At 38.3% G+C, this 13,944-nt stretch overlaps 1 protein-coding gene across 1 annotated transcript; it reads right to left on the bottom strand.

Moving 5' to 3' along the window:
• Positions 1–7,643: 7,643 nt before the first annotated feature.
• Positions 7,644–12,555, bottom strand: LOC149576540 (eukaryotic translation initiation factor 3 subunit B-like). The gene is made up of 11 exons (XM_089817795.1): positions 12,245–12,555; positions 11,607–11,841; positions 10,743–10,889; positions 10,269–10,397; positions 10,029–10,157; positions 9,784–9,867; positions 9,493–9,617; positions 9,178–9,376; positions 8,480–9,012; positions 8,280–8,388; positions 7,644–8,189 (listed from the first exon to the last, which is right to left on the bottom strand). Exons 1-11 carry the CDS (start codon positions 12,361–12,363, stop codon positions 7,848–7,850), a joined length of 2,151 nt encoding a protein of 716 aa, XP_089673921.1. The 5' UTR covers positions 12,364–12,555; the 3' UTR covers positions 7,644–7,847.
• Positions 12,556–13,944: the final 1,389 nt, after the last annotated feature.

Genomic DNA, 13,944 nt, shown 5'->3' with positions numbered 1-13,944 from the left:
AATCATGATGATCAACTACTTACTGCCTCCTATACATATCTTTCTTGATAAAAATTCAATTAGATGTGTCAATGCAACCTTATATGATTTTTCCTGTGAATGGGCATTTGAGGTTTCAACCTCCATCTGATGGCAGGGTAAATGAGATGTGGAGACCTCCAGAAAGTGGATGGAACAAGGTCAACTTTGATGGCACTTCCAAGGGGAATCCGAGATATCTGTGGCTAGGGACGATGCTGGGAATATCCTGATGATTGTAGCTAAATGGCTTCCAACTGAAACAAATAATGAAGCTGAGGATGAGATCATGGTTGTTCTATTAGCAATTAAAATGACAATAAGGTTGGGGGTCAAGAAACTGCATTTAGAAGGAGACGCATATTATAGTTAATGGTATCATGTACAGAGATTTGGGATCTTGGCACTCAAATAAGCAGATTAGAAGGACATGTTGGTGCTTGAGGCCTTTGATGAGCTCAAGGTAACCATGTCTTAAGAGAAGCAAATGATGTTGCATACAGGCTTTCCAGAGTATCTATGCCAGAGCAGACAAAGGATGAATTCATAGAAGACTTTAGGGGCTTCCAGTTGGACTCATTAGAGGAGATTAATTTAACCTTAAGGGATGAAATGGATGGATGGGGTGTAGCAACATAGTACGTTTAGGAAAGTAACATCTTAGATGTATTGGGTCCATATTCCTTTGTGTAGTCATCATGTTATGGATGCCCGATTGGAAGTGATCTATGATGACCATTTAATCATTAGACGTGCTGTTTAAAAAGGTCATTTCACAGGGTGTCTTTGGAACTTTCTGGAATTTAAAAAGTCTATAAGGACACGAAAGTGGGAAAGGCCAGACACAGGAAAGTGACAGCTATTTTGAGTGAATTCAGACACGGCTGTGCTGATGTAAGTGAATCTCCCCTTTAATTCTCCAAATCAATTGCCATCAGAAGGATTAGGAGTGTGTTTAAATCAGCTGATGAGAGATTCTGGAGATGTGTGGAGCAGATATTCGATGAAGAACACTTGCAATCTGATTTCAGGGCAAGAACTAATTTAGAGATATCCTCCATCTTGTTAGCATCGGCTATTGAAGTTGTCTGCAAGGAGAGAGGATGCCTCAAAGGTGGTAAGCTTCTGTGTTAAACCAGAGTGGTCAGGGGGAGTGCATTACCCATGGTGGGTTGGTCTGTGCTGGGAGTTGGCATTGGTACAGGCGATGACACTAGGCATTTGGTGGACAGGGCCATAAGGGACTTTCAACCCTTTCTTGTGTGGGGCTCGTTGAAACTGAAGGAGAAAAGGATTGAGAAAGTGTGAAGTGCTGAGAAGAATTACTACTGCCCATACATGACGAGGAAGTGGAGATGGAGCTTTTGGAAGCAGAGAGGAAATGGAAGATGAAGCACAGTCTGAAGGAGTCAGTGGCCAAGCTGCGACCAGAAGAGGTTGGTGAGGTGCAGATTCAGCCTGCAAGGAGAAGAAGAGCAAGGTGGATATGCATGGTGGCACATTCATACCCAATGAAACTCGGGAGGAAATATTCAATAAGTGGAAGAAATAGTTGATTGATGGTAGAGGGCTCTGCAACTGAAAATCCGTACAGCCCTCACTGATCTCCCCCATGCAGGCTTCAAAGGCCTCATCCTCTCCGGGGACCAAGAAATCTAATCACTTAAGGCACCTAATTCCAGCTGCCTTTAATAATAGCAATGTTAAGGAGAAGAACGACAGTTTTAACTCTCACAACCAACATACATCTCATCATCGAGCCCCGGATCATCATGAAGAACAAGGGAAAAGTGCCGGAGAAATGGCCGACAGAGGAGGCAGAGCATCATTCAAGCAGGCTCTCCAAGGTATTCCTCCAGTCCCAGTCGGAGCCAAGTTCGTCAAGGGACCCTCTTCCACCAACGCTTCCGCCCTTCCGGACTGCCAAGGAGATGGAGGTAAGGATATTTCTTCATCCTGTTTCGTTGTCAAGCCTAATGACCTGATGGTGGCAGAGTTGGATAAAGAAAACAGTAGGTTAAAGAACACAGCTATTTTTTTTGCTGCCTTGGATCCTCCTAAATTGCCTTCAAGGAATTATCTCAATGACTGGTTTCATAGGGTCTGGAGCCTCAAACTAGGGCATCATTTTTCATTCTGCTGTATGGTTCAGAAAGGACTTTTCATAGTTATATTTTGTAACCCTGAGTCCCAAAAAATGGTTGTGAATAAGCAATTATGGAAGGTGGGAAATGCAGAGTTTAGGGCTTTGCCTTGGTCTTTGGATTCAATTAATTATGAAATTCTGGCCCTAGCCAGTCCTAGATGGGTAACTGTTAGCAACCTTCCTCCTATTATCTGGAATTTCATTCCCCAACTTATGGAGCCAAATGGGAAAGTTCTTAAGATCGACCGCTCTAACTCACTGATCCCGAATGCTGATATTAGAATCCTTACCTCCATTCTTCCAGGTGTTGATGCCCCTGAGAAAATATGTTTGGCTGTGGCTCCAGCTCTGGTCTGGTGTCATGTTGATTTTATGGGAGGTTTAAATGCTTGCTACCTTTGTAGAAGAAAAGGGCATAAGAGAAAGGATTGTCCTCTGCTGGTTGTTAAAAAGAAACCTAGTCGGGTTCCCGTACCTACTCCCGTTCCGCCTCCTAAGCTTAAATCTGTTATTTCCTCGGCTCAAATAGACTCTGTTCAAATTTCCTTAGACCCGCAGGCATCTTTATGGATGGAGGACTCTGATAAACTAATGGCTTCTCTAGAGGTTTTTAAAGACCAATTTGGTCAGGAGTCAGGTACTTCTAGTGGTCAAAAATCTCAGGATCCTCTGGATAATCTGAAATCCCTTCTGGAAGTCCAAAATCTGGATTTTGGGCTTGACTTTGAGACTAAGGGTGGCAATAATAGGAGGCTTAGTGCCCAACAATTGGCTTTGAGGTCGCTGAAGGATAAGGCTAGCGAGATTGTCAAAAGCAGATCCTCCTCCAGTGTCAGTCTTTTCCCCACCCCGACCAGGAGCAGAGATGAGATTGCCCCTCCTCTGACAATTACCCCTTGCTGTGAACTTGGGTCTGATAAAGCAGATTGCCCTGATGAGGATACTCCTATCATTCACAATATGGATTACTTGAATGATGAAGAAAGACTCCATAACTATTCCCTTCGTGTGATCCCAGCTGGATCTATTGGACCAACTTTGGTGAGGGAAGGAGATTTCAGACCCAAGATATTAGAGGATAATTGCAATTCAGAGGAGGTACAACCTGATGCTGCCCCTGAAGTCGGAGATGGGGAATGCTCCAATATGGAAAGTGTCACCAAGGAGGAAGCTTTTGTTTTCAGTGCTGACAAGAGTAAAGAAAGTATGAGGGGCATTTGAAGTGGGATTGATAATGGAGAAGTTGTAAAAAAGAAAAGGGGTAGACAACCTAATACCAGTGGTAATACCAAAGCTTTCAAAAAGACTAGATCCAAAATGCCTGAATGCTTTAAGGGGTTTCCGACCCCAATGGACACTGAAAAGTAAGCTTTGGTATGGATAAGCTAAAATTGGCTTCTTGGAATGTTAAAGGTTTGGAAACTTCAGATAGGAAGTACATTGTCAAGAGATTTCTAAGATGGCTCAACAACATTGACATCCTGTTTTTACAAGAGCTCAAGGTTGTCAGGTTTAACCTGGAAATTGCTCTGAAATGTATCTGGAAGGATGTTGCTTCCTTCTCTAACAATCACCCTAAGGGGAAGGGGGGAACAGCCCTCCAGGTAGGACCTAGATGGAGGAAGAATATAGATAAATGAGGTAATTCTCCCTGCAACAGAGCATCTTGGATATCCTTCAAAGCTGATAACTTTGAGTTTGGATTATACTCAGTTTATGTCCCTAATGAATTCTTCAAAGTTAATCTTGATTGGATCAGCCCCAACTTGGTTCAACTATACCTGTTTGCACTTAAGGAGGGCTTGTTGGGTCCGACTATCAATTCAGGCCTCATCAAACTTATATATAAAGGAGGGGATAAAACTTTGATTAAGAACTAGAGACCTATCACTATCCTAAATGTAACCTATAAAATTTTGGCTAAGATTCTGGCTTCTAGGTTAGTCCTCGTCCTCCCCAAGATCATTAGCAAGACAGACAGGTTTTGTCAAGGGCAGATATATTTTGGAGAATCTCATCACATTCTGGGAAACTATGGATTGGGCCAAATATTCAGGGCAGAATATTGTATGATGTTGATAGACTATGAAAAAGCCTATGACAGGGTGGAATGGGGATTCATCTTTATGATGCTGGAAGCATTAGGCTTTCCAGTTACATTTATTAATATGGTGGGAATTCTTTTGAAGGATGCAAATGTGGCAATTGAAGTGAATGGTATGAGATCAGAATGCTTTGATTTGACAAGGTACATTAGGCTGGCATACCTCCTTGCCCCTGCACTTCTTGTTATTGCGGCAGAAGCTTTGCATTACTTGCTAAGGGATGTCTCTATTTCTCCTAAGGTTTCAGGATCTATCCTTCCAAATGGTAGTGAGATTTCTAATATTCAATTTGCAGATGACACAGCAATATTATTCCAACTTGATGAGGTTAACATGATGCATCTGATGGCCAAATTGGATTTACTTTGCACTGCCTTAGGTAGTAAGATATCAGTTAACTTGAACAAATTTCCAGAATCATTCATAGTAGAGAGATGCATATTTTGGATTCGATTGTGTGCCATATTTTTGCATCAATGTTTCGGATCACACTCAGTGATGCATGCAACTGATCATTTTTTTTCCTCTAGCTCTTCACATCCTAATGATGGATCACTGAGTATGATCTGAAACGTTGATGCAAAAATATGGCACACAATCAAATCCAGAATATGCATCTCTCTACCAAGATATCAGTTGCTAAATCCATAATCCTGGGATGGGACCATATTCCTCCAGGCTGGTGCATCAGATATGGTCTAAGCTGGGGAGGCCCTAACCAGGTAGTTAAATACCATGGAATACCTTTCGCCATCAATCCCAGCATTAATGACATGTGGATTTGGGTTAAAGAGAAAATCAATGGCAAGCTTCACAAATGGAATGCCTTTTATCTATCTTTAGCAGGCAGGGTGCAAGATTGTCAGAAGATCCTATCATCATATTCTATTTATTTCTCATCAGCATGGTTGTTTAATGTTAATCAGTCTAAATATCTGCAAAAAATTATCCGAGACTTTCTTTGGTCTGATGGGAAGGGGAATGGTAAGACTCATGTAGTCAAATGGGATTGGTGCACAAAAAGCAAGGAGTTCAAGGGGCTTGGTCTGAAAGATCTAAGACTTCAAGGGTTGGCACTAGCTGTGAAATGGATTTGCTAAAGCTATACATGAAGATGAACCCTGGAAAATACTCATTAGACACAATTTGACTAAAGGCTATCCATGTGGCGCCAAGTTTTGGAATAATTATGAATACTTTAGATTTTCTATCTCTCAAATGTAAGACAGCAGTGGGGTGTTCTAATGTCTTTAAGGCAATTTGGAAAAGATGGGGTAAAGTGAGACCCTTGTTGGGGACCATTGTGAGAATAGAGGTAGGCATTAGATGGTGCAATAACTGTTCTATTTGGTGGAACTTGAAAAGGAATTATAAGCCTCTAGCCCTGGTTCAGGGGTTCTCAGCTAAGAAATGGGCCAAAAATGGTATTAAAACATTCAGGAACATCTTGAGTAATGACAGTTTTATAGACTGGACTGAACTTAAGTCCAGGATCTCCTTGTATGATTCTCAGAGGAAAACCTATTCTATGATTGCTAATGCCCTTGATGCTGCGGGGGTCAGAAGGAGTTGTTCTTCTCTTGAGTCATGCTCATTCCAGCTGAGATGGCCTGATTCCTCTCCCTTACACCTAATTAAATCCAAGCACGTTTATTCCTCCCTCTCCTCCAGCACTGCCATCCTTGATCATCTTAATACCAGTTGGAAGTTATCCCTTCCTCATAATGATTGGAAAAAGATTCTCACCCAACTTTGGGCCAAACCTATAGAACCTAAACTTGTTTGCTTTATTTGGAGAATGTTGCCACATAGGTTACCATTCACTAAGCCAGGAGGGGAGCCTAATAGCTGTTCTGTTTCTAACCAACCTGAATCAGTTGCTCATGTTTTCTTTCAGTGTCTTTTTGCTCAGGATATTTGGCATATGTTTGGTTTTGTGTTTGATGAAAATGTCTTTATTGAGAACATTATATTTGGCAAAATCTGTTTGTGGCATCAAGTATCTTAACATGTTCTGGTCCATCTTTTCTTCATTCATACTCTGGTATCTATGGAAAGTAAGGAACAATAACGTATTTCAGGGTAAAGAAAGGATTCTTACTGAGTCTCTAAAGAGACTCATAAGGGCTGACATTGCCGTGCAGGTTACTGCCATCTTCAAGATGGAGGAGCAGTTCCAGAAATTCATGCAGGAAGGTAAAGGTCTGCTGACTAAGAAGGACCTTAAGTATGGCTTCACTACTATGAAGGAGAAAGATTGCAGCACTGTAGAACGACTTCAATGTCCCTTTGTCGCAGTTGATGCAGCAAATCCGCAAGGAAGGCAACTGGAGGGCGCAAGGATCAGGAATGAAGGGACCGAATATGACATTTATGCCTTCTCCTTTGAGGTTCACTACTTCAGAGTCTAGTGGTGAAGAGGAAGAGTAATATATTTGAACTAATCAATATGCTGTAATGTCATACCTTTTGTTGTAATATGCTGTAAACTCTCCACTTCAGCCGTTGGGCTGTGACATTGTTTTGTTTTTGTTTCGCTGCTAGCACTGCTACTCGGAACTTGCTTGTACTCTCTTTTTGTCTCCTTGATATGCAATAGTAATAAGTGGAAGAAATATGGTCTCCTACGTTGTCTCTGAAATTTTGTCTGCTCTGGCCATAGTTCACATACTCAGACTCAGTGAGTGCTCGACAAGCCCAAAATTTTCAGCTCAGCAAAAACTCAGCAACTCAGAAAAGTACTAAAAATTAAAATCTCTAAAGAAACATATATTTTTTATAGAATTCAATTACAAGATGTATTAAATTAGAGATTGACATCTCAATAGAGAAAATGCATAGTTTTATAGCACTAACATCATGTGAAAAATGCATCTTAACCATCGTGTTACCTGTATTGACATTTTTACCTACATTTTTTTACATCTATGAAAACGCAAGAGTTAAACTTGAGAGTACTTGCCCAGCCAAAAAAAATGAGAGTACTCGGCAACTCTGAGAGTATTTGCAGAGTTTGCAAACTATGGTTCTGACCCTAGTCCGTCTAAAGGGCATTTTGTAATGTATAATTTGTATATTGTATATGGGAACGATGATGATAGTAGTCTGTTAATATGCTTTACAATGTAATAGGCAGGCTGCAGGATAACCTTATGTCTGTAGAGGGTTTTAGGTGTTTGGCAGCCCAGATTAGAAATAATTATGCTTTTGGGGAGATTGTCTGGTTAGTCTGAGAATCTATATGCCAGCTCTGTGGCCTTTTTGCAAAATTTATTCTATATTAATAAGAATCAAAATATTCTCACCAATCAAAAAAAAAGATGCATCAATGCAACCTCCTCTAGGGGTATACCATTCAACAAACAAACAAAAGATTTCTCAATGCATTTTTTTCATGCTAACTTAAGGCATCTTACAACTCAACCAAAATTCAAAGTGTTTCTGCCACAAAAGGCAATAAAAGGTGTGCCTATTAAATAAGAAAAACTACAACATAATCTGAGACATCTGCCTGCAGAAAGGCAGAATTGTATACTTTCCTGAATGGGGTTGACATCAGCAACCCATTTTATAGTATTTTAGTCCTCAAAACTATATGAAGCAATCTCCTCTGTAACATCCAATACCTCTTCAGCTTCCACTTCTTCCGCCTCATATTCTTCTTCTTCGTCGCTAGGCTCTCCATCACGCAATGATTGTCGAAGCAACCGCTCTTCTTCACGCAGACGTTTCCATTCGTTGACCCAGCCCTGCCAATCCTCCTGCAATTTCTTCCGTTTCTCTCTGTCTTGTTCACTTAACAATAATGAGACATCCTGATCCTCAGCCTCGTATTTTTTACTATACTTCTTCAAATTTTTGGCAATCTCTTCTTCTTTTTCTGGACTCAATAGAGAGGGTGGCCTTGGGCGCCATAACAACTGTGAATCAGAGTAAAGGCATATATAAATAGAGAACTAAAAAACCTCTACGTTTAACTAGTGGAATTCAGCATGCTTTTGGGTTCTCACCTGATAAAAATGATCCCTAGAAACACGGTATAGCAATTTTCCATTGAATGACCATATGTTAAAGCCATTTTCCATCTCATGAACAGTTGTAACATATGTTGCTACATATCTGTAAATAGACTGTGTATCAGCAGCTATGAGAGAAGCACAAAGTAGCAAAACACAGATAATTTATGTAACATTGGGAATGAAAAAATTACCTTCCAGTAGGATCCCATTCAATGTCTGTGGCCATGAAATGCTCACCAGTTGCCATTGTCTCAAGTTCATCCACATTATAAAACTCGAGCTGGCCATTGTGAGTTTTCAGCCCTGCCAAAATAATGAAGCGTCCAATAGGTGACCAGAAAAGTGCATTTGCCGATCTTCCTTTAATAGTGGCAAGTTTAGAAACCCGACCAACATTATTAGGGCTTCTCATTGAATAGAAACTGACATCTGGCTTAATCCCATCACCATGAATAATAGCAAATCTGTGGCCTTTGGGCTCCCATGCAAATGCAACAATTTTGTCATTCTTATTTTCTAATTCTAACACCTCTATGGGAATATCTCTTTCCTTAATTCGGAAAAGTTCAAAGCCAGTGTGGGTACTTTTCTTAGTTTTTGTATACCGGTCCACTTTTACTGCAAGGTACTCTCCATTGCTTTGCCAATACATCTTGCAATCACTTACACTGAAGAGATTTTTCTGCCTCAATTCTTCCCTTCCAGGAATTTGTACAAGACTAACCTGAGAGAAATGTCACTTATTTAATAAAAATAAGTAAAACAGGGCTCTATAAAAAGCATAGTGATTTGCAACACTTGTTCAATAATCTTAGAACCTTTAACTGAAAGGATACAATTTGATTGTAAACTGATAAAAGTGAAAAGGTAAAAATGTTAAAAAGCTTACTCTTGCAGGTTGGTTTCCACCACCTCCCTCTGGCACAAACAGCGATAATATTGGATCTGTTGGAGACCAACTAAAATCAATTACATTGTCGACTTTGAGGAGTTTCTTATCAAGGAGACCCATTGTATCTGTTTCATAAACACTGATAGCATTTTTCCCAATCCTGGCAAAATACTTATCATCTCTGCCACCTGCCCATCTGGTCAGATTTGATTTGCATCAATTGAGAAACCGTCACTGTTAAGTAAGAGATACAAGCAACAACAATACTAATCATTTAATATACAAACACTAAAACAATATTTTCGGAAATACCTGAATACAGGCCATGACACACCAGCAACTCCTCCAGTTCCACCGGTTGCAAAATCATCAGCACTTCCTTTAAATTCTCTCGCTACTATACCAGTTCTCATGTCAAAGATGTTTAAAGTAACCCTCTTGAACAAAAGGCATTCTTGTGTCAGAGAAAATTTACCTTTGAAATAAGTATTTAATATATTAAACAATGACTTGTACTTAACATCTCAATCATGTTTTGCAATAAGAAGACATATTATTTTTTCTGGAATAATTGATCACACAATATCTCCACTGTTAAAATACCTGTGTGTCTCTTGGGTTACTAGGCTCGTGGCTGCTGTAAGTTACCAGGAATTTCTCCCCAGGTGAAATATCAATCAATCTAACCTACAAGAAGAATATAGAAGATAAGTCATATTTCTATCCTATATTTGACAAATGAATGATTTCTACTGAATATTTTTCAAATATCAAAGATTTTCAAAAGTGCAAGTAATTCTCAATTATAATGATTCAGACACCCAACTAAACTTTGCACCCAAAAATACCTGTGTATGTGCAAAACGCATCAATCTAGTAAATGTTGTAGCACCTCCCCAAACAGCTGCTCCCTGCCTGTGAAGAGTTGCCAAGTATGTTCCAAGTGGTGACCACTGAACGAAGCTTTCAGTCCAATGCTGCAAAAGAATAGGTCCTACACTTCAGTAGACTGGAAAATAAAATGCAACCATTTTCTCTCTTCCCTAGATTAGAAAAAAAACTACAGTTAGTGCCATGATCTTCTTAACTGTACGACGGTACACTAATTCAGGCTTGGATTGCCTAGCATCATTCCAATAAACTTCAGTATCTGACTGAGCACGAATGACAAATTGGTCACGTCCCTTCTCATCTGTGAGCCAGAGGTGTAAATTTTCCTGCAAAATAATGATACTTCGATTTGTAAATGTAAAACAAGATTGCCAAGAACTCCAAACATGTTACTAGATGGTTCACACTTACAAGCAGCAAAAGTCAATAATTAAGCTTTCACAATGAACATTCCAGTAAATTCTTGTGTGAATTTAATAATTTTAGATAAGATATAATGTCATCAATAAGCAGAAAGGAAGGATGAACATGAAAGAGTATATATAACAATATTTAATCATTTATTTAAGTGACTTTTCAGGTAAAACTTCTCCACAACTTCAAAATATGTTTTGAACCGTGAAGAATCCAAATTAACCAACAAAGAACAAAGAATAAAAAGGAGTACATACAATAGGAGTATATGTCTTGGTTTCAGGAGGAACCCATTCGTCTGATACTTTCATGTATTTCTCAAAGTCATCAAACATGTTAACAGCAAAAATGTGTGCTTTGTCCAGCTTATACCCATTCGTCTGTTCTTTCGCTGTTTGTGCCTCCTGAACCAATCAATAGGCAAAATGGGAAAGTATTAGGTAAAATCATTATAAAAGAGAAAAAGAGTGAAAACATCAACACAGTCACTATAGAATAAAAATCAAATAATCTAAGGGAAAAACAGGGTTGTTAGTAGTGCAATTGTACGGGATAACATCAACTTAGGTTATAGGCGGAAGAGGCCCAAGAAAATCTGAGAATAGAGAATTTGCATTTTCTACAATAAGGGTGTTGTGGAGATGGAATGGTCTTAGTCATAGAATAAGCAGTTTATGAGGATATCCATACTCAGCATGACAATAACTTGAAGATTGACAACATGCACCATTTAATTTGTTGGAGACAAAATCAACCTGACTGCTAGCTTTCTCATCAAAATTCATAGCACAGAGTCCCACATCGAAAGGAGTATGAAGATTTGTCCCACATTGAAAGGATCATGAAAATAATTTAAGATTGTTATTCGTTGGTCCCTTAGACTCATATGTAAGTCATTAAAATCATTCATTCATTCATTGTAGAGTGTAAAACATTTTAAAAACTAGACATAAGGTTGCAATTGGAACAAAATATTATCTAAATGTGAAAAACAAAGACAAAAAATTTATTAAAAATTTTAACTTCTTATGCCATTCCATATAACTTAAATAATCCAGTCTATTTGAATGAATGAGTCAATACAAAGTATTTGTACCGATATGGAGGTCCATAAACCATACCTGAGGAGTGTTATACTCTATAAAACAATAACCTTTAGTCTTCTGTGTCTCAGGATCAACTGGCATCCACAGACCTCTGTCCCTGATTGTTCCAATCTGGCCAAAAATCTTACGAACAACACCTTCAAGTTTCTCAAACTTCTCAGGAGGCACAACAGGAAGATTGTCAACAACAATGACATTACCAAACCCCGTCTCAAACTCCAACGAATCTTCATGTTCCTCTTCATCATCACTGCAATTAAAAGAAACAATATAACATAAGCAATAGGGATAGCACTCCCACACAATAGGGTATTAGTTCTCTGGCACAGCCATTGCCATTTGAAACCATCAGCGAGAGTGTTATTCCAGCTGTGGCGAGGAAACTTACAAAGACGTCAAATAACTTGGATCTCTGAATTTTAATGGGATTAAATCAGATTGGTAAACAGTGAAGGGTGAATATAATCGGGTGTGCTCCAGAAAATATCAGAGACCTACAGAAGGACCGAGCAAAAAAACACAGAAAGAATGCAACCCAATGGCACCTCAATTCTTTTGGCGGCCCGTGAAAGATAAAATCCAAGGTCAATTAATTGAAAAAAGGAGACTTTCAAGAGCCCTGAAAATATTGAACATGCTGAAAATATACCCACCTCTTGATGCCGAAATCTTCACCAGGGGGCAGCTGTATTGCATCCAAATCCACCTGCGAAAAATCAATGTTAAGCTGATGAGCGGGCACAGGCAGGGGCATCTCCATAGTCTCTCCCATGCTTAGGGCACGTTAGTATCAGATTTAGGGAAAGGAAGGGCTAGAAATGTTTAGGGGTTTTGCCCGATCCCTGTTAGGGCTTCAGATAGAGCACGCTAAATGAGCTTCACTAAGATGAACGGTAACCATTTAGGAGCAAACTCATCCAGAGAGACATTTTAGGATCGTTAATAAAAAAATATTTTCTCTTTCAGTTTGATTGTCATTTGGGAGAAGCAATTTAGTGGGATAGCAAGGGTTACCTCATGAGTTTTTTATTTTATTTTTAAATATGGTTTATTAAAAAAAATTAAATTATCATTTTTTCCCTCTTTCTTTTAATTATTAATTTAAGAGATATTAATTATAAAATAAGTAAAAAATAATTATTAATCATATAAGTCTTAAAGAGCACTATAGTTGGTTAGAGACTTATGGTCATTTCATATAGGTTATAAGTCTAAAATTGTGTATTTAAATTATATATATGGTTATTTCTATCTATTTATCGAATGAAATTATTAGTATAACTTTGCAAAAATAGGTATGTATTCTTTTAAATAGAATAATAAATACATTTAAAATTAACATGTAGAGACATCATAAATATATTGTTCTCTAGACACCTTGAGAATGATATCCTTTGAGATCATTTGTATTTAGTTATTTTATCCATTTGAGTGAGTTTAGGTTTGATTTGTCACACTTACCATGTCTACAACCCCTATATTCAAGTTGCTTCCACTATATAAAGGAAATACTTTTCACATTTGACTTACGCTTTTTTGGGTTCATATAGTGGTAGATAGGAAGAAGTGAGTTTGGTCCTTCATTGCACCTATAGCTCATTTTACATTGTTGTTGCATATGTTTGAACTGGATAACTGTAGGTAGAAAGAAGTAATGTTGGACCTTTCTTCTCAATTTTTAGATTCAGAATTCAATTTCCACAAAAGATAAATATACCATATTGTTAGCTTCCTTACTATGATAACAACAAAAAATCTTGGAAAAAAATCTAAAAATTGTAAAAAGACCAGAAAAATGTATTATCCTAGTGATAACCTGGCAATAGGCACCTTGATAATATTAAAATATAAATAAAAGAGCTAAAAAAAAAATGAAAAAGAGAAAAGAGCAAAAAAAAAAACATGAAAAAGAAGAAAAAGTGCCTTGATAATAGCAAACAAGCATCTTAGTAGCAAAATAAAATTAAAAAATGTGTCAAGCAAGTGAAAACCAGGTAAACATGTGCCTCTTGTATTTCAATTCTTCATCTATCAATACATTTATTGGCACTTCTTGCTTTTATGAGCTTAAGTTTCCTACTTTCATGAGCTTTGTTTTCCTTCTTCAAGTTGTACATATCATTTCATCGCTTTCATGATACTTTGGTTCTTCCTAGAACCTTCATAGCTTGAAATCGATCAATATCATAGTCTTGGGGCAATCAAACCGTAATAGGGGAAAATTCCCCAACAACTCAACCAAGTCATCCTTGTATTGGTTGTTGCTAATTATCCAATCTAAATTGGTTTCATATTTCTCAACCATTGAAGGGTTTTTGTAAACACACTTTGAACAAACAAGATAACATAGACT

Source organism: Cupressus sempervirens, chromosome 1 (assembly GCF_028749045.1).
Source record: "Cupressus sempervirens isolate cs-2001-9-10 chromosome 1, ASM2874904v1, whole genome shotgun sequence".
Classification (NCBI taxonomy): domain Eukaryota; kingdom Viridiplantae; phylum Streptophyta; class Pinopsida; order Cupressales; family Cupressaceae; genus Cupressus; species Cupressus sempervirens.
This window is presented reverse-complemented; position numbering and strand designations above follow the sequence as displayed.